The sequence below is a fragment of the Chrysochloris asiatica genome, unplaced genomic scaffold (assembly GCF_000296735.1).
Source record: "Chrysochloris asiatica unplaced genomic scaffold, ChrAsi1.0 scaffold00004, whole genome shotgun sequence".
Lineage (NCBI taxonomy): Eukaryota > Metazoa > Chordata > Mammalia > Afrosoricida > Chrysochloridae > Chrysochloris > Chrysochloris asiatica.
Window position 1 is genome coordinate 20,956,796 of NW_006408522.1, and position 21,669 is coordinate 20,978,464.

A 21,669-nucleotide genomic window follows, 5' to 3' on the forward strand; every position below is an offset into this window, starting at 1 on the left:
GTAAAGGTAGATGTTTTATAACAAAAGGAGGGGAGTGGTTGATTTTGCAGTCTAGGAGCAGTTGATTTTGCAGTCTAGGGCCATTAAGGGAGAAGAGCAGAGTGTGGGACCCTATCCAGAAAAGTAGTGACACCAGAGATGGAAGCAGAGCTGATGACATGGAGAGATGGAGCAGCTGGGGACTCTGGACTTAGGGAGAGAGAGGGGCTATGTGCGGGCAGCTGGTGAGCAGGCTTGCAGGGTGTATGTACCCTTTGGTTGTTTGATGATGCATGAAGGGGATTGTAATCATTGCAATGAAATGAAATACAATAGGATGAATGCAAAGCTGATGTTCTCCCATGTAATCTATCACTTAATTCACAATAAAGCTTAAAAAAAAAAGTACAGCTTTTATGGAAGAAAACATAACACTAACTTAATATTTTCTTTTTGAATAAGGGAAGAAAAATTAGGTTAATTGTCTGTAGAAAAGTTTTTGTTTTATATTAACATATTTTGTTTTACATTAACATATTCACCTTTAAGCTAAATATTTAGACACAGGTCATTGAACGCCAAGGTACCTGGCAACACCCAGTGGAGAGTTATCAGAGTCAACATCAATGTGGGTGGGTATATTTAATTGTGCTCCACATGAGTCAGGTCTCAAGCTGATGTGCCCTGGATATGAATTAAAAGTATGCTCATTACATTTGCAGAGAACAAGTTGATTGTCTTGGTAGATATGAATAGTATTCAATATGACCACAATAAACTACAGTGATTACATTTTTGAATGGGTAGTGTTCAAAAGGAAGATCTGATACAAGGATTTTTTATTTACTGATAAAAGGAAAAGCTCTTGAGACCAAATAAAAATGTGATCAGTGAGGACTCAAACAGGAAAGTAGGTTGGTTTCCACACAACTTGTTCCCCTTCTATTATTATATGAGTCAATTCACATATAACCTTACTTAGAAAGACTTTTCTAATATTCTCCTACCCATATTACCCACTAGTTTCATGCCCTTCCTTTGTGTTTTCTTAGTGCCCTGAGTAGACCTCTTTTATAATAATTACTCCATTGAATTTTAACAGTCTTTTTTCCAGTCTTCATCAAATAGGCTATAACCCTAGACTCTTAAATCCATCAAAGTGTTTGATGTATTTGGCTGCTTGTTAATTATTCATTAAATGAAAGAACAATATTTATAGGTGGGGGCACAATTCAAATTGAGGAGAAACAGCTGCAAATATCCATTAATAATTGGAACATGGAATGTATGAAGTATGAATGTAGAAAAATTAGAAGTTGTCAAAAATAAAATGAAAAACATAAGGAGCAATAATTTTGTAATTAGTGAGCTGAAATGGCCTGGTATTGGCTATTTTGAATCTGACCATCATATGGTTTACTGTGCCAGGGACAACAATTTCAAGAGGAATGGTGTTGTATTCCTCATCAAAAAAAACAAAATAAAAAAACATTTCAAGATCTATCTTGAAGTACAATGGTGTCTGTGATATGATAATATCCATACACCTACAAAGGAAGACCAGAGTCCTGGTGTGGTGCTGTGGATTAATGTGCTGGACTGCAAAGTCATATTAAACCACAAGGTTGGCAGTTCAAGCTCATCATTCACTTCTTGGAAACCCAATACAGGGTCGCTATGGGTCGGAACCGACTCAATGACACTTAACAAGGAAGACCAGTTAATAACACTATTATTCAAATTTACACATCAACCACTAAAGTCAGTGATGATGAAATTGAAGAATTCTAACAACTTCTTCAGTCTGAAATTATGTAATCAAGACATATTGATACTTTCTGGTGATTGGACTGTGAAGGCTGGAAACAATGAGAAGGATCAGTAGACTCTAAAACTTGATTTTTAAATTGAACAAGGAGGTATTGAAAGGTTTAAAATCAAGAAAGGTATGTGCCAGGGTTATATCATTTCAACCTATTTATTCAGTCTGTATGCTAAGCAAGTAATTCAAGAAACTGGATTATATGAAAAAGAATGTGTATCAAGATTGGAGGAAGACTCATTAATAACCTGCAATATGCTGAGGATACAATCTTGCTTACTTGAAGGGAAGAGGACTTAAAATACTGTAGATCAAAGACTACAGCTTTCAGTATGGATTGCACCTCATGGGAGCAGCAGTCAAGGAATCAAACGACGTTTTGCATTAGGCAAATCTGCTGCGCAAGACCTCCTTAAAGTGTTCAACAGCAAAGGTATCGGTTTAAGGAGGACTGAGGTGCCTGACCCAAGCCATGGTATTTTCAGTAGCTTCATATACATGTGAAAGTTGGACAATGAATAAAGAACACTGTAGAATAATTCATGCATTTGAGTTATGGTGTTGGAGATGAGTATTAAAAATACCATGGACTGCCAGAAAAACAAACAAATCGATGTTAAAAGAAGTATAGCCAGAATGCACCTTAAAAACCAGGATAACAGGAATTTACCTCTTATACTTTAGGACATGTTATCAGAAGGTAACAGTCCTCAGAGAAGGATATGCTTGGTAAAGTGGAAGGTCTGTGAACAAGAAGACCCCTAAGGAGATGGGTTGGCACAGTGGCAGCAGCAATGGGCTCAGGGTAACAACAATTGTGAGGATGGTACAGGACCGGGCAGAGTTTTGTTCCTTTGTGGATCGGCTCACTATGAGTTGGAGGCCCATAATAACACAACCACATAGATAGGAGCTTTTAGCTCAAATCTAGAGCTTCTGGAACCCCATTGACTGAAACAGGTTAGAACTTACCTCCACTCCACAGGCTAGTTAGAATTACTGAAAATACTGGCCAAGCCAGAAATTAGAAATCTTGGGTTCATGCTTTCAGATTGACCTGTCTTAGAGAGATATGAACAATCTCTTTTCCTTAACTTGGTTTTATGAGGCCCATTAAGTGATACCTACACGCGGTGCTTTTGGATGAACACTGGACTGCTAACCACAAGGTTGGTGGTTCCAACCCTCCAGCCATCTCTTGGAAACCCTGTATATGTTCCCTATGAGTTGGAACTGACTTTATGGCACTTACCAATAACAAAAGTAGAATGAAGATTATTTTCATGGAAGGACAAGAATAAACAAAGGATCGTAACTAGTGGTTAATCCGCTAACTAAAATTTCCAGGAACAATAAATAATATACAATATAAAGCGAGTACAAGAGGGTGACCTCTCATATTCACCTGAAATGTAAACTCTCGTCTGTTATCTGTGCTGCTTTCTTCCTAGCCTACTCTTGCTTTTCCTTGCACACACCTTGACCTCTTTCTTAGGCATTTCCCTTCTCCCTTCTCTGTTGTTTTCTAGTTCCTCACCCCCACCTGTCTCTTCCTCTTATCCTGTCAATCCATTACTTCCTTCTATGGCCACCTAGAACTGAAATATAGAAACACCCTATTTCCTGATCTTAATTTTAAAGCAGGGCATTGAATTCATCTGCATTTTTCCCTCTGTAGTGTTTTATTGATTTTGGCCATCTCCGGAGAAATGGCCCTCCAGAGAAAAGCATACTGCCGATCTACACTGTAGCCATTCAGGACCTCCTAAGTATCTGTAAGCCTGCCCTGTTGAGATTGTCCTTGGTCCCAAAAGTTCATGCTGGTTTTTAATGTAGGATGCGGCTAATCAAACATCTCAAAAATCAATCCCAGAGTTATTTTGACTTGTAGATCATATAGCTTAACAATTTCCAGGGACCTTAGATGCCATCTAATCTTAATGTAAAACCCGCTGCTCAGAGAGGCCATACAATTGCTCAAAGCTACGAATCTGGTAAATGATGGATCCAGGTAGAGCCTGGATTCAGAGTGGTTTATATAATGGAAGAATGGTACTTATTCATGCATTAGCATACTCTACTAGACTTGGGAAACAAGAGAAGCCTCATGGCCCCAAAGTCAGGAAAACATCAGGAGAAGGTTTCTTAAGAACATTTAAAAAATTGATCTTATACTTAAATACTGGGAAAGAAAATGTATCTGATGTGTGTGCTTGACCTCAATGTGTGTATGTATGTATTTGTGTTTCACATCTCTGGGATTCATTTGAACAGCCCTTTATTTTACTGCTTTTAATACATTTATTGGTCCCCATGCTAATATAGGAAAGGACTATTGCATAGGACTGTTACACATGAATGTTCAGATTTTTTTGATATAACATTTTGTCATTCAGACTTAAATAGCTTTTCAGAGGCAGTCAAATTTGGAATAAGTTTCCATTAGGATTGTCTTTTCATCAAACTGGTGACAGTCTTTTCACTCTGTTTGCTATTAGAATGATTGCTGGGAAAATGTTGGCAAGTTTCATGTCAGAGTGGCCATAGTGACAGAACTGGTCATGCAGGAATTGGGACATGGTGTTTTTCTGATCATATTGTTGAAGAGAACCCAAAGACTGCTGATATGATCACTTGACTAATGTATCTAAGAGATAAATGCAGAGACCATTTCAAATAGTTGAATAAAGGACACCGGCACCACAATGAGAATTCTTTTACTCAAATGATTTATCTCGAATTTAGCTAAGAATGAATAGAGGCAATGAGAAAACCCAGTTCAGTTCTGAAATTCAAATAAAAAGGAGAGGAGATGGTGATACGAGGTTGAAGGAATGTTTCATGATGATGGGGATTACATGTGAGCTTGTATTCTAAGGCCTTGTATAGCCCTGGGTCCTCCTGATTCTCTTTACATTATGGAAATTAGATTATGGATCAGGAGCAGGCTGCTTGGTGGCCACAGTAATGTGATATGAATGAACTTAGGGCTAAACTGGATGCTCCCATAGGTATTTTTCAAGTTCTGTAAAATAAGGTGACAACTCTCATTTCTCAAAGAAGAAAGAACTTTTTTTCCTTAAAAACATCCTAAATTTCTTCTGTGGAAAATTATTAATTCTTTACCACTCACTCTGTCAGTTTGTCACACTGTTGTGGCTTTTGTGTTGCTGTGATGCTGGAAGCTACGCCATTGGTGTTTTAGATTTCAGTGGAGTCTTCAGACTGAAGCAGACTAGGAAGAAGCAGAGGTGGACTACTTCTGAAAGGCTAGACTCTGAAAACCTTATGGACAGCAGCAGAACAGTTTCTGAAACACTGCCAGAATCTGAACCTGTCAGATTGGAAGGCACTCAAAATGTATAGCCAAAATATTCCTTAAAAGCTAGGATGACAAGAATTCATCTCTCGTTCTTTGCACATGTTGTCAGGAGGGACCAGTCCCTGGAGTAAGGATATCATGCTAACTTAACATCATGCTGCTTAACATCATGAAGTGGAGTGTTAGTGAAAAAGAAGAAAATCACCAAGGAGATGAGTTGACACAGTGTCACCAACAATGGGATCAAGCATAGCAACAGTTGGGAGGATGGCATAGGACTGGTCTGTGTTTTGTTGCTTATGCATAGGTTTGCTATGATTCAGAGCTGACTCGACAGCATCTAACAACAGCTTTGATAGTTCTCCGCCTTTGATAATTCGTCTGCCTCTCTTAATCCTCACCGTCACTGCTTCTGTTCAGACTTTCATAATTTTTCATGTTCTCCTCTTGCCACTCATACTCCGCATTGCTGTGGAGTCATCTGGTAATTCTATGTTTAATTTTGAGGAAGCTCTACAGCAGCTGCACTATTTTATAGCCCCACCAGTAGTGTATGAAGGTTCCACTTTCTCTACAGCCTCATCAACATTTGATGTTTTTAATGTCTCATAACAGCCATCCTAGTGGGTGATAGCTCATTGTGGTTTAGATTTGCCCAGAGAATCTCCCTGACGCAGTAGACTAATGCATCAGACTGCAAAGTCATTTGAACTGCAAGGTCAGTGGTTCAAGCTCACCAGCTGCTCCTTGGAAACTCTATACAGGATTGCTATTGGTAGAAATCTACTCGACGGCACTTAACAACAAATGACTAATAGATGTCAGAAGAGACACAGAACCTTGCTCTCCAGAGTAGAGATGTTAAAGCAAATGGAAGAAATGAAGCAGTACAAGAACTGAACAGAAAATTTCAAAGGTTACCTCAAGAAGACAAAATTAAATATTACAAGGAAATGTGCAAAGATCTGGAGTCAGAAAACCAAAAGGGAAGAACAAGCTCAGCATTTCTTAAGCTGAGGAACTGAAGAAAAAATTCAAGCCTCGACTTTCATTACTGAAGGATTCTCTGAGCAAATTATTGAATGATGCAGAAAGCATCAAAAGAAGATGAAAGGCTTTGTTAGTTGTTGGGAAGTTGGTGATGGATGGGGGAAAGGGGGGAGGGCGGAGCGTAAAAAAAAAAAAATAAGATGGAAGGAATATACAGAGTCACTGTACCAAAAGGCAATGGTTGATGTTCAACCATTTCAAGAGGTAGCTTATGATCAAGAGCCAATGATAGGTAAGAAGTGACTGGCCTACAAGCTTTCAAGAGGGAACCTAGATCCAAAGGGCATGGAGGAAGGTAGAGTCTCCAGTGAATAGTATCCAGCCTGTCCAGGAAGGGCTGATTAATTGAAATGCAGATGGGTCTCTTGTGATGCAATAGTGAATAATTGTTATCAGGACTGACTGTGAGGGTTGGAAATTTAAAGGTGGACATTTTATAGCAAGGAGGGGAGTGATTAACTTTTCAGTCTAGGAGCTGAGGGCCCTGGGACCATCAGGGAAGAAGAGTGGAGAGCAGGACCCTACCCAGAGAAGCAGTGAGTCCTGAGATGGAGGCAGAAAAGATGATGTGAAGAGATGGAGTGGCTGGGGACTTGAGATCCAGAGAGGGAAAGGGGCTGTGTGCTGAGGACCATGGGGGGAAGGGGGGAAGGGGGAGGCGTTGGGTGATGATGCATGGATGGGATGGTAACTATGGCAATGAAACAATGTATGATAGAATGAATGTAAAACTAATGTTCTCCCATGTAAACTATCACACAATTCACAATACAACATTTATTTAAAATAATAAAAAAAAAGAGCCGATGATACTGAAGGAACAAGTCCAAGGTGCATTGAATGAATTGGCAAAGAACAAGGTATCAGGAATTGATGGAATAAAAGTTGAAATCATTCAAGAAAGTGAGGCGGCACTGGAGGCACTCACTTATCTCTGCCAAGAAATTTCTAAGACAACTATCTGGCCAACTGATTGGAAGAGATCCGTATTTGTGCCCATTCCAAAGAGAGGTGACCCAACGGAATGTGGAAATCATTGGACAGTATCTTTGATATCCGTGTGAGTAAAGTTTTACTAAAGGTAATACAGAAATGGCTGCAAGCATACATTGACAGAGAACTTCCAGAGGTTCAAGCTGGATTCAGAAGAGGCCATGGAACGAGGGATATTATTGCGGATGTCTGATGGATTTAGACCGAAAGTAGAGACTATCAGAACAATGTTTACCTATGCTTTATTGACTATGCAAAGGTTTTCGATTGTGTGGATCTTGACAAGTTATGGGAAACATTGTGAAGTAAGAGTATTCCTGAACACTTAATTGTGCTCATGAGGAATCTGTACATGGACCAAGAGGCAGCTGTTCAAACATAACATGGGAACACTGAATGGTTCAAATTAAGCAAGGTGAGCGACAGGGTTTTGTATTCTTTCACCATACTTATTCAATCTGTATGCTGAGCAAATAACACAAGAATCTGGGTTTTATGAAGAAAAACGTGGCCTCAGGATTGGAGGAAGACTCATTAACAACCTGTGATATGCAGATGATACAACCTTACTTGCTGAAAGTGAAGAAGACTTAAAATACTTACTGATGAAAGAGCACAGCCTTTAGTATGGATTGCATCTCAATGTAAAGAAAACAAAAATCCTTACCACTGGACCAATAAACAACATTCTTATCAATGGAGAAAAGATTGAAGTTGTCAAGGACTTCAATTTTTCTTGGATCAACACTCATGGAAGCAGCAGTCAAGAAATCAAACGATATATTGCATTAGGCAAATGTGCTGCACAAGACCTTTTTAAAGTATTGAAGAGCAAAGGTGTCAGCTTGAAGACTAAGGTGTGCCTGACCCAAGTCATGGTATTTTCAATAACCTCATATGCATGTAAAAGCTGGACGGTGAATAAGGAAGACCGTAGAAGAATTGATGCATTTGAATTATGGTGTTGGAGGAGAATATTGAAAGTGCTATGGGCTTCCAAAAGAACCAACAGATCTGTGTTGGAAAAAGTGCAGCCAGAGTGCTCCTTGGAGGCCAGTATAGCCAAATTTTTTCTTTCATACTTCAGACATATTGTCAGGAGGGACCAGTTGCTAGAGAAGGATATCATGTTAAGTAAGGTGGAGGGTCAGAGAAAAAGAGGAAGAACCCCAGCTAATTGGATTGGCAGAGTGATAGCATGAATGGCTCAAGTGTGGCAACAATTGTGAGGCTGGCCCAAGATCGGGCAGTGTTTTGTTCTGTTGTGCATAGGGTTGCTATGAGTTGTTCTGACTCGATGGCACCTAACAACAACATATGATTAACAACCTTCAGCATCTTTGAAGGAATTATCTCTTAAAGTTCTTTGCCCATTTTAAAAATAGGTTGGTTGCTATTTTGTTATTGAGTTGTAGAAATTCTATATATATTCTAGATTTTAAACTCTTATCAAAATGTGATCCCCAAATATTTTCTCTCATTCTGTAAGTCATCGCTTCACTTTCTTGATAAAGTCCTTTGCACAGTTTTTTTTTTTTTTTTTTTTGATGAATCCTACTTTTTAAACTCAATGTTCCTTTTCTCATTCATGTTTTTGGTGTTTTTTCTAAGACTGTTGTCAAAAACAAGTTTTGCTTGTATTTTCTTCTTAGTTTTATGGTTTTACTTCTTAATATGTAGATTATTGATTTATTTTAAATTAATTTTTGTGTATGCTATGAGGAGTGAGTCTGACTTTATTCTTTTGCATGTGGACATCCAGTTGACTCAGCACCATTTATTTAAGAGACCACTTAGAGTTTTTGATTTATTGTGTGAATGAATTAATGATTCATTAATTCATTAAGTCAGTCTTTGAATTCTAAGATCAGTACTAGGTAAATACTAAATGAGCCCCATAGTCTTATTAATAGTAATAATATTCTAAACTGTATCATCAGACATGATTTGTAGCTTGATATATTTGAATGAAACCAGTCAGAAAATGGGCCATTTTTTTCCCCTCTAGTAATAAAGTCCTGGTGTGTCACTGTGGGCTAATGCGATAGACTGCAAAGTCATTTGAACTGCAAAGTCAGTGGTTCAAGCTCACCAGTTGCTCCTTGGAAACCCTATACAGGGTTGCTAGAGCTTCTGGAAGTTCAACTTTATGGACTGCTAACCATTTGGCAATTTGAAGTATGGGTAAATTTGAAATGGTTTTATTAGTTTAAATTAAATCGTTTTTACTTTTAAATTCCTTTGAATACCTCCAAAGAATATTCCCTTGTCTTCTGAGGTGGTTGAAAACAATATAAGATACCAAAGTAATTCTCTAGGAATAAATAATATATTTGAGATATGTACACACATAAATCATAGTCCTTCTATTGCAGATTAATCCTTAGATGTGTTGTATTCTAATTTAATGTATGATATCTTCTTCTCTCTCTTTGTATATTGTTAGTCAAGAAATAGTTATTCTTACTAGAAAATATTATTCTATGTTCCTTTCCATATTTTGCATGTATGAACCAACAGCAGTAAACCACTGTGGCATATTGATGAGAACAGAGAAGAAATAGTGCGACTCACATTTAGAAGATGACAGTACTGATTGGTTACTATTCTTTGTTTTGTAGAGATGAACGAAATCAGTCCATCATTGTAAGTGGCGAGTCTGGGGCAGGAAAAACAGTCTCAGCTAAGTATGCCATGAGGTACTTTGCAACTGTAAGTGGTTCTGCCAATGAGGCCAATGTTGAGGAAAAGGTCTTGGCCTCCAATCCCATCATGGAGGTAAGACAGCAGCATCCTCAGCCTTCTTTCTACAGCTTACTTCTTATATTGTTATACCGTATGATGTCATATTATTTATTCTTACTTCTGTTAATAAATAACTTCTCAGAAAGTCTGGGATCTTCTGGTCACTAAAATAAAAATTGGTAAGAGAGCTAGGAAAAGTGAATACTCAGTAAGTAGACATTTTGAGTAAAGGCCAGGTACGAGGAAGCTGCTTTAGTCCATAATCCTATTTTTTGTGTTTGAATCTACTACTGACTTGTTTTTCTTCATGGAGGGCAGCAGTAGTGGTACTCCATGTTCAGAAGTTTCTTTTTTCCTACTGAATTGGCTCATTTCTATTGCTCCTTGGATCCGAAGTGCGATGTTCATCTCTCTCCAGTCCAGAGTTCTAATTTATGCTCCTTCTGAAACATAAGCTTTACTGTGCTCAAGCATGAATGAGTTTCATTATTCCTGTATTCACATTTCATTTTCTGTATATAGTCCAACCTGTTGAGATATATATTTCCCCCCAGACTTCAACTGTAAACTGAAATCATGATCTCAACCTCACCAAGATCCATAAACATTTTAAAATTTCTTTCTGTAAAGCACCACACAGATTTAGGTTAGAGAAAGTAATTCAATAACAGTAAAGTCATATGAGGGGAAGAAATATGAAAGGATGTCCTTTCACAAGTAGAACATTTATGCACTCTAAGAGTGCTTATGCCAAAGAAAATGGAACTGGTTGTGTAAGTGAGAATTTGAGTTATTTTAAGGCTTGTAACTAGATGGCTATTTGCCTTTTAAAGGGTTTTAGGAAAGTTACAGTTTTGTAAGTTGTTTTTGTTTAGTGCCGTTGAGTTGGTTTGGACTCACTGTGACCCTGTATAGAGTTTCCAAGGAGTGGCTGGTAGGCTTCTAGACTTTGCAGTTAGCAGTCCAATGCTTATCTTGTAATTCTGTAAGTAGTCCCATTAAATAAGGAAATGTAACTTGTACTAAGTGGGGAGAAATTGCTTTGAGCATGCAGAAAGAACGCTCCTCGTTGAAAATTTAAGCCAGCATTTTTACTCCTGTTTATTTTTTGCCCCTTCATCAAGCCTTATTTGCTACCCAAGCACAGAGGGAATTCGAACTGACCTGGTGCACCTGTTGTACAAGTGGTTTTTGCAATTATCTGTCCAGAGGTAATTGTCCCTGGTTTGCAGTGCTGTGTGTGACCTTCAAAGCAGAATGCTGTGACCTTTGCCTCTAACACTTCTGCTCTTGGGACTGAAAGGCTGAGCTATGCTGAGGAAGCTGAGAGGCCTCCTGGGCTGGGCCCTTGATGGAAAGAGAACTGGAAAAGTTTTCTAAAATAGCATGGACAGAGGAAACAGATGCATGTGCCCAGAGGCATGACGGTTTTAAACAAATATTAAGATTTTGAAAGAATGTAAGCTACAGATATAGTGGTATATATCACTGATGTTAATATTAGGGGCCTACAATCTGTGGAGCCAGTTTCTGGTTTGGATTAGAAAACAGCACTTTGCTTCATTCATTTCATTGCTTTGACTGTTTTGGGTCATGAGAACAAATTTTTGGTATTTGGCAACAGTCCATGCCATTCTGGTCCCTAATGTTAGACTATTCCAAAGTCTTGATTGTGATGGCATCAGAGACTCATATAGGAAATCCTTAACCAGAGTTTGAAGCTGTCTTATGGAAAACTTAAGTCTGGAATAAGGCATCTTTTAACCATGCTACTACATTCCATATCAAAAACAGCTACAGTGCTTTTTCTATAACAAAGATTTGAGTTGTGTTAGTAGGAACAATATTAAAATTATATAGTGACCACAGATACTACATATTAATAGGTACGTAAGGAATTTTCCTTGTCTGCTGGAATGAAAAATAAAGGGATCAGTTATACTTAGCTACTTCCTTCTATAGTATTGTTTAGCCCATCTGCAAGAATTTGGATCTAAGAAAAGTTTGGTAGAGTTGGAGAACTAATTTTCAACAACTACAAAAGAGAGCACTCCTCTGAAATATTTAAATGGCATATGGGGCTGAAGAATGGTGACAAGGGCTTACAGTTACAGAAAAAAGATAAAATATTGAGCATGTAAGTCTAGAAAATTCTTTGTAGGTTTAATTCTACCTCACATCTCTATAATAGAGCCCTGTACTCTAATATCAAGAAGGGCTATCCCGTTCCTAGTGATCTGCTGAAAGTCCTACTTGGATAATGAGCATCTTGTATGGTTAACAACACAACCCAGTGAGTCCAGGGATTTGCATAGTATCCTGTAGAAAACAAGGCCCTCATCCTCAGCATAGGTTCCTTTTGTAAATTATGAATGTTATATAGAGAAATTATTCTTGTTATTTTTTTTTTATATGTTTTCTTTTCATCCCTTTTCTCTTAGAAATTTTCATCCTAAAATGAGGGCAGGGAAGATTCTTAGGATCAAGTGGGTCTTAAAAGTTCTTTTTCATGTTCAGTAACTGTAGTTGAAGATTTTCATTTCCATTTAGTAAAAGAGAGTAACCTGTTCAATATTTCACTAAAATTAGCAGTAAAATCAAGATCTTAACATTACTCCTTTCCTTTAGCAATTTCTTTTTCATTGAATGGAAAATAGCATTAAGGGTGGCTGTTTGGAATACAATATTTATAAGCTTGGTGAGCAATTTAGAAGGTGGATAGACAAAAGATAGTGTTTACATAAAGAACTCTTTTTTTTTTTTTTTTTCCCTTTCTTTTTTCTACATTAGGCTTAGGGCTTAGAATCATATAATTTTATTTTTTGAAAAGGACCCTGGAGGTCATCCATCCCAGTTAATTTGCACTTTGGGACAGTACAGGTTTTCAGAGAGGTTAAATTAAGGCAAGTTGGTAGTTGGTCCTGTTCTCATACCCAGGTCTTCAGACCTGTATTTCATTTGTACCTTCTATCAGTTGCCTCATTTAAGAGCTAAAATGTCTGCTTCTACCTTAGCCCAATTAGTGCCTCCTCACACAGAGGGAAGTGTGACTTTGCCAAGTAGATCACACCAATCCCACTCAGAGTAGATGAGGGAGAGATGACATCTGGAAGGGGGATAAGAGTTAGGGAGGGAGGAGAAACTCTAGACCACCTTCTTCTTCCCTTTGGTGCATTACTGGCAGGAAGAAAGCCCTCAGTAAATATTGCTGATGCGGCTACTTCTACTACATTTAACCCTGCCTCTGGTCTTTGACACAATATTTTGTGTTGAGGGAAAATTCGATGTGTTGCATTAATTTAGATCCTAAACAGAAGAAAAATAGAACATATGGAGACTTTCTTTTTTTTTCTTTTTCATAATTCAAAAGGGAACATCTGAGTAAATGTCTGAATAGTTAAAATTACCTCAGGCTACATTAGATCATTCTATAATTTTGTTTGGAAAACAGTCGCTAGTCATTCTTATTTATCTATAAAATCATCTAATTAAAAAAAACCCCAATAGGCAAAGAAAAATAATTTTTAATGTGAATCTGAGATAAAATACAACAGTGTGCTCAGCGCCAAAACAAACTAAGATAATACCTGCCCCTTCGGAGAGTGAAATGCGTTTTTCCTGATTGATCAGGAATCTGTATGTGTGGACTTTATTACTACTGTTTGCATCACTTAACATTTGTGCATAAATGCCTCCAGTGCATTTATTTTCAAGTCTTTCTCCCTGCTGTTTTGTTATACTCATCCTGATAGTCACAGACTTTGCCCAAGTGAAAGATTTTAATCTTCTGTAAAATTAGTTTATTAAACATTTAACATATGCTTTATGTGAACAGTTGCTTTTCTAACTGTACTTTTTTTTTTTTGCTTTGCCCTAAAGGAAAAGTTTATGGAAGCATGTTACTGAAGTCAGAAAAATAGTACATATGTCATTTAAATTTTTAAGGTTATATAAAAAATGTAGCAGAAAGTTAGTTACAGTTTCCACATTTTTTAGCAGATAATTTTGCAAGTTGGATCCAACTATCATAATCCAAATATGGATTTTACTGTCTTTGGTTCCATAAAATGGTATTTGATGTGAGTGAGTAATACTAATAATCTGCTAATAGGCACTCCAACTGGACCAATGTGAAAGGTTATGGCTGACCTCCTCTAGCTTCATGAGGCAGGGAGAATCACCATGTACACCATCCAAGACTGATTCCTATGAAGGGGAAGTCAGACACACCTCTACCCTCCAGTCTTTTTTACTAGTTCTGATAACCAGCTGTCCCTCCAACCATACTCTCTCATACCTGCTGGTTTTGATAATTTATTGCAATGACCAAACACAATTCACAGACAATACTCAGGATTGGGGGGTCTATTAAGGAAATAACCGGCTACAGTTCAGGATCAAGAATAACTCAAAATAAGTTCTTCAGTCAGGACAGCTTCTTACCCCTGCCTGTAGTCAGGCCTCTCACTGGCCTTGGCCCCTCAGCCTCTACCCTGCTTGGGCACATGTTACAAAGTTCTGTAGCTGCATCATTAAGTGCCTGGAGACACCTCACATTGTCAGCAAGCATTCTCACCCAAGGCGCTCAGCTCTCTGACTCTGTGGGTCTACATACCCACTATATCTGCCTCATTCTGTGGGCCCAAAAGCCCACTGTGCCATCATGAGCCAGCTCTGGTGTTGAACACTGTCTTGTGGGTCTAGGATGTTCTTATCACAGGGTCTCTGGGCCCAAAGCATGTACTCCCAGCTCTTCTCTGTAGTGACAGCAAGGTCCCCTTTCTGCTCTGGCGTTGGCTCTTTTAAGTCGAGCAGGATGGCAAAACATAGATATGATGATGGAACAGAAACGTCTTGCTAAAGAAACCATGAGCACCTAACCAAGATTTCCAGGAAAAGATGTAGTTGTCTTAACTAGTTTATTTACCAAGAACTGACTTAAGTTTTTCAAGAACTTAAAACCCTGATGATTAACAAAGAAGGATCATGTCTTGACAGTTTCTAACTCCGCCCATTCTCTTTCTATATTGCATGATAAGAACTATTAACATATCTGTGTGGTTGTGCAGTGAGCAAGGCATATGCCTACACCTGCAGGGGCAAGTTAGTTCTGTTCTTATAGGCATCACTTTTAAAAGGTTGTCTTCTACTCTAGCCTTTCTATCCCTGAACAAATTCTATAAATGTCATTACATGAATTGTGCTTCTGAAATCTTATTTCCACTCTTGCTTTTTAGTCAATTGGAAATGCTAAAACAACCAGGAATGATAATAGCAGCCGTTTTGGGAAGTATATTGAGATTGGCTTTGATAAGAGATATCGAATCATTGGTGCCAACATGAGAACTTACCTGTTAGAGAAGTCCAGAGTGGTTTTCCAGGTAAGACAGGCATATATACATATATACTTGTATGATATTATATAATTGCATGTGTGTTGACAGGCATTTAATAATCAGATACTCTTGAGTATGTCATTGGTAATAGTACTACAAACTACACTTGAGCTGATTATTGTATAGTGGTGCTTATACAAAATAGGCGGATACCTATTAGACTAATAATCTTTGGCACTGGTACTTTATTGAGGTTTAACGATTTTGACTTTTACCTATAGATTCTTGTAGGCAAAGCTTACTTAAGAAGAGGTGCTGTTAGTTTAGACTTGTCTATCACATTTCACAACTGACAGGAAAGGCATTGAGTGGTCTGTGTCCTCAAAAGAGTTAAGATGTGAACTTAGTTCAAGAAAAAAAATGATTCTTGTCCTCTTTCCTTCTCTTTTCTCAGAATATAATATAGTTTAGCTAGAATGTTATTGTTGTTAAGTGCCGTTGAGTTGGCTCAACTCATAGCAACTCTGTGTAGGGTTTCTGTGGAGCGATTCAAACTGACCTTACAGTCCAGTGCTTTATCCTACAGCGCTACACAGGTAAAAACAAATCTTCACAACCCAGGTGTGGACTGCTATCCAAGAATACACTCAATCAATGAATATCATTCTGGTGCATCTCTGTAGGATTTTCATTCACACATATGCTCTTGGTCATTTTTTACCTGAAAGTTTGAAATATTCTATAATACTTGTGTTACTACATTAACATGTTTACAGATAAACTAAGGAGGATGGATTTATGGTGGAAAACTCCCAGTAAAAGGTTCCTTGCATTCCTCCTGTTGAAGATCCAGGGCTTCAGCAGCGCCTACCTGAATACCCACTGCAGTGAGCTTCAAATCCCCCTGACGCTACCATGTAGCCAAGTCTGCCACTTCCCGCTCCCAAGACGTTTTCAGAGAGTCTAGGACTAGAGTGTGAATTTGGGCAGCCTGTAGCTACTCTGACATTTGTATGGTCCTAAATATATATTTTAAACAGTCTAGACCTTTAGTGCTATGGCTTTGGGCATGTGCCTGATTTGTGGCCACCTATGCAAACGACGTATTGCATTAGGCAAATCTGCTGCACAAGACCTTTTTAAAGTGTTGAAAAGCAAAGATGTCAGCTTGAGGGCTAAGGCGCGCCTGACCCAAGCCATGGTATTTTCAGTAACCTCATATGTATGCGAACGCTGGACAGTGAATAACGAAGACTATAGAAGAATTGATGCATTTGAGTTATGGTGCTGGAGGAGAATGTTGAAGGTACCATGGGCTGCCAAAAGAACAAACAGATCTGTGTTGGAAGAGGTGCAGCCAGAGTGAGTGCTCCTTAGAGGCCAGGAAGGCCAAACGTCATCTCTCATACTTTGACATATTGTCAAGAGGGAACAGTCACTGGAGAAGGGTATCATGTTTGGTAAGGAGGAGGGTCAGAGTAAAATAGGATTGACAAACCCAGCGAGTTGGATTGGCAAAGTGGCAGCATCAATGGGCTCAAGTGTGGCAACAATAGTTAGGTTGGCCCAGGACTGGGCAGTGTTTCGTTCTGTTGTGCATAGGGTCACTATGAGTTGGTACTGATTTGATGGCATCTAACAACAACAACATGGTGTCATAGGATCAGCACTAGACCTCAAGGTCAGTTTGAACCACAAGGTCAACAGTTAAAACTCACCAACCACTTCTCAGAAAGCCCTATGCAGGATCACTTGAGTTGGAACCGACTCGATAGCACTTAACAACAACAAAGTCTGTGGTGTCCTAGTGCAGATCCACCACAAGGTAGGTGGTTCAAACACACCACCTGCTCTTTGGAAACCCTATACTGGGTTGCTGTGAATCAAAACTGACTACACATGGTGCTGTGGGTTATGCGCTAGACTGCAAAGTCATTTGAACTACAAGGTTGGCAGTTCAAGCTCACCAGCTGCTCCTCGGAAACCCTATACTCTATGGGTCGGAATTGACTTGACGGCACTTAACGATAACAACATGCACTTAACAGCAAAAGTATAATGAAGGCAGTAGTCACTCTCCCTCTTTATTATCATTCTGACGCCTAGATACACACAAATACTTGCATATTTGCACAGGTTTTTAAAACTGCAATTTAGTAGCCAGAGGGAAGGATGAGTGGAATATACAGAGGTAAGAGAAGATTAAGTTCACATAGTAGAGATTTGATTGATAGGTAAATGATTATAAGGTTAAGTGAATAGGAAAGATGGTCCATGGTCAATATGTGACAGTAATTCTTAATACAAAAGTAGTAGTCCTTAATACAAAATAAGGCCTACACCTTATTTTACTTAGTCTCCAGACAATGAAGCAATTCTAGCTGCTCCTCAACCCCCCAAGGCTATATGATATGGAAAATGTTTGGTCTGCCAAAATAAGTTAAGTCATTTGAAAAACTCACTCCATCTTGTCCTTCATGTGCAGAGAAGACCAAAGCATTTCTGCTGGCTCCTCTGCTTTTCTAGCTCTTTAGTGTTGAAGCATCTGATCTCCTGCCTGTCATTCCTGGGAACAGCTAGTAAATTGTTCAGTGTCTTGTGACTCTTATGCCAAGTATACTTATGGCAATTATCAACTCCCTTTGTGAATCAAACCTGACCTTGGCCTGATTAGCACTATTTAGCCAACTGAATACACTGTAGAGTTAGAGAATAGGAATTCAGTTTTATATGAATTATACTACCAAAAGTGTGTTTTTTTAAACACCAAGGAGCTTAAAAAAGTTTGTGAAAAAATTCCATTATCTTTTCATTTCATTTGTCCACAAACTTTTTAAAGCTTCCTTCTTTGCAAAATATGTACATAGGTGCAAAAAGATCATCAGAAAACTCTTTTTTTAAAAATTTTTAGAATTTTATATAATTTACTTTCTATTTTACAGAATATTATTACTGAATCTACAATATATCAACTCAAATGACAGAGATGATATAGTACTTTTGTAGATTCCTTACAAACAGCAACAATAGTCAATGGCCCATTCTAAAATGTGGCAAAGATGGGATATTGTTTTTCTGTCAGAGTGTTAGGAAAACCATGACTCTTCAAGTACCGTTAGAAAATAGTATTAACGGTTGCAAAAAATGGTTTTAGCTTCCCTTCAAATACTTACCTCCGATGACTATAGTTGTAAGTCACTAGTTCAGAAAATGTTGCTGTCTTATGTTGAATGTGACCGACAGATATAGAAGCACATATACTACTAATCATAAGGTTTAATCATAAATATGTATTAGGAAATTTAGAAAAGGACAATTTATTTCACCAAGTAAGATAATTCAATATTACAATTTTATTTTATGATTCAGTTTTCTGAGTTTTAGCTTAAAATATTGTATTTGAAAACTCTTTTCTTATTTCAAAGGCAGAAGAGGAGAGAAACTATCACATCTTCTATCAGCTTTGTGCCTCAGCAAAGTTACCAGAATTTAAAATGCTACGATTAGGTACGAATATGGCATTAGCTTTGTTGTGCTGTATTGTTCTCTGTTCATTTCTGAGTTCATAAATTTACTTATTAAATATGAGCATATTTCATACTGCAATATTTATGGATGAGATGGTAAACCTGCAGTTGGCTATAAAATAATCCATGGGGGTTATGGGAGGAGCATGGGAGTAGCTATGTGTAATAGAACAAGACTGATCTTGAATTGATACTTGATCAACAAACAATAATCCCTTATGGGTACATAGGGATTATTATACTAATGTCTCTACTTTTATATGTGTTTAAAATTTTCATTAATTGAAAGGAAAACTTTTTAAAGGATTTTATCTTATGTTGGTGTATAGGGTTCCTGATGACAGAGTACAGTGTTTACAGAAATTACCCTAACATAGATTGTAATAAAACCTTGAGGAAAGGACTACTTATTTCACCAGTTAAGATAAATATTTCACTTCATTATGTAATACTGACTTTTATGTTAAAGAACTGTAACTGAAATCATAGGCAGCCCAACTCCAGAGTCTGTAATTTAACCATGCTATTACTGTTTCTCATTCAGAGTGGGAATAAGGGTACAATGTCAAGGCTTTTTCATGGACTGCAAAATTTTATTTCCCTGAATTGCAGGAAATGCAAATTACTTTCATTACACAAAACAAGGAGGCAGTCCTGTGATTGAAGGAATTGATGATGCCAAGGAAATGGCACACACCAGGCAGGCCTGCACTTTGCTAGGTAATTTCATTTTTTCTCAAGTTCTTATAAGTAATAGCTTTGTGACTCAAGCCATTCTTGTTCAGAATATTGACTTGGCTTTGCATTAATTTGTGAATATTACTGAGAGATTTAACATTTCTTTAAAAAAAAACCACTTGGATTGCAAATGGCATGCGGTTTCTTTTTAGGGTGACGGACTGTTCTAAAATTAGATTGTAGCAATGAATGTATGACTAAATATACTAAAAATCATTGACTTGCAGACATAAAATGGGTGGATTTTATGGTACATAGATTATACCTCACTGAAGCTTTCTTAAACAACAACAAAAAAGATATGTTGGAGGCAGTAGGAAAGGTAAGATTAACTAAAACCTTTGCTTATGTTTTTACAAAATCTGGAGCTGAGAGCTTAAGTGAAATGGGTTCCCTTAGGGTCTAATATTTGAGTGCATTATTTGTTTTCATTCTTTTGTTTTGAGTTGTCTCTTTTCACCCATATGGCGTTCTGTGTCGGGGTCTGCCCTCGACATAGTTGTGTTGTTCACGAGTGTTTGGTTCACAAGGAGGGGAGATCCAGCGGCGATAGGGATAGCGAAAGAATACACAGACAAACAGAAGAAGGGAGACAATGAGGCACCCCAAAGCCAGGGTGGATACATCACTGGTGGGCAGGCTTGGGACTACAGGCATCATGGCCTCTGCAGGCAGCAACTCACTGCCCTGCAATCTTTACTGCATGCCTTCCAACCCGTAATGCACTGCAATCGTTACTCCATGCCTTCCAACCCGTAATGCACTGCAATCGTTACTCCATGCCTTCCAACCAGTAATGCACACCTGGGGAGGCCCGGGCTTCTGCTTTATTCAGGGGAGGAGCTTCACACCAAGCGGGGAGGGATCTTTACAGAAGAAGAATGGTATTATTCAGACAAGACAATCTTTAAGATATGTTAAGCCAGTAAACCTTACTTAAACCAATATTCCTTTCTTCCTTACTGGGTTTAACCTTCACTTGGATCAAACTGATTGAACCCAGGGTGGTCCGAGGGCGTTGTCCCCATTGTCCTTAATCCCGTATTCCCAGAATTTACCGCTCCACCCCAAGTGAATATACCCCGGGCAGTTCCTCTCCAGAGCCTCCCTGCTTAATCCCAGTAAACCTGTCCTTGTTCGTCCTCTGAGGAAGTTTTACTGCCTTGGTTCTAGGGGGAAAATCTTGACCTTAGAAACTTAGGGGAATATTGCATTTCTCTGTGGACATCCAGGGCTCATGTTTGGAATTAAATAAATATGACTAAACATTTGATGAAAAACAATTTGCTATTAACTGCCAAGTGGCTTCATTTGTTACACTCGGGCCTATAGGGCCTTGAACCTCTGACCAGTCTTACACGGTCCGCAACAGTTCTGGAGCAGTTCTGCACTGTAAACACATGGGTCGCCATGCACCACAATGGACTCGAAGCCATGGGCTTTTTGGGGTTTTTTTCAGTTTGGTTTTGGTGACTGGGAAATGTCGCTGAGCTGGGTTGGTGACAGAACATTGTATCACATATGGTTTATTTTAACATTTTTTACAGTGCTCAAATGTCACTCATCTTATTTATGGGATTAAAAATGTTAGGTGTACATGTGAATAAATTAATCTTTAGAACCATGTGATAACTTTTAGGTAAATTAAGTTTTGTAAAACCTCATAACATAAATAATCAAAGATCAGCTGTTAGTGCTTCAAGGTTTAGTCACAGGTCAGTTAATTTAATTCGTAGTCATGTGCGTTACTTGGTTAATCAGAGTATGCTCCACAGGAGAGCGCATTAGAAATGCAGACTCTCACCCCAGAATCTACATTTTAACAAGATTCATTGGTGAGACATATGCACATTAAAGTTGGAAAAACCCCCACACACTGTTTTACTTCTTAAACAAAATAAGATTGCAAGCTGAAGATAGTGAATTTGAAGACGTCATAATGTGGGAGATGGCAAAAAACCATCATTATCAAGTCAACTCTTAATTACCTATCTACGATTACTTATTTGGAAATAATTTTGCTACTTATATTTGCATATAATTATATCTAATGTTCTGTGAATTCTTATTTTATGGAAACACAGAGCCAGATCTAATAAAAGTCTTTCCTAACATTTCAGGACACCACTTTCCAGTTTGAGACATCAGGAAGGGACT

The 21,669-nt window shown here is 38.2% G+C and overlaps 1 protein-coding gene across 3 annotated transcripts in view; it reads left to right on the forward strand.

Annotated features, from left to right (window-relative positions):
• The window catches only part of MYO5A (myosin VA (heavy chain 12, myoxin)), a 239,831-nt gene that overhangs the window by 96,801 nt on the left and 121,361 nt on the right, over window positions 1–21,669 (forward strand). For all 3 annotated transcript variants that reach the window (XM_006831634.1, XM_006831636.1, XM_006831635.1), the window contains 4 exons: window positions 9,788–9,944; window positions 15,149–15,292; window positions 18,673–18,754; window positions 19,387–19,494. In XM_006831634.1, coding sequence (XP_006831697.1) covers window positions 9,788–9,944; window positions 15,149–15,292; window positions 18,673–18,754; window positions 19,387–19,494 — 491 coding nt within the window. The remainder of the gene's footprint in view (window positions 1–9,787; window positions 9,945–15,148; window positions 15,293–18,672; window positions 18,755–19,386; window positions 19,495–21,669) is intronic.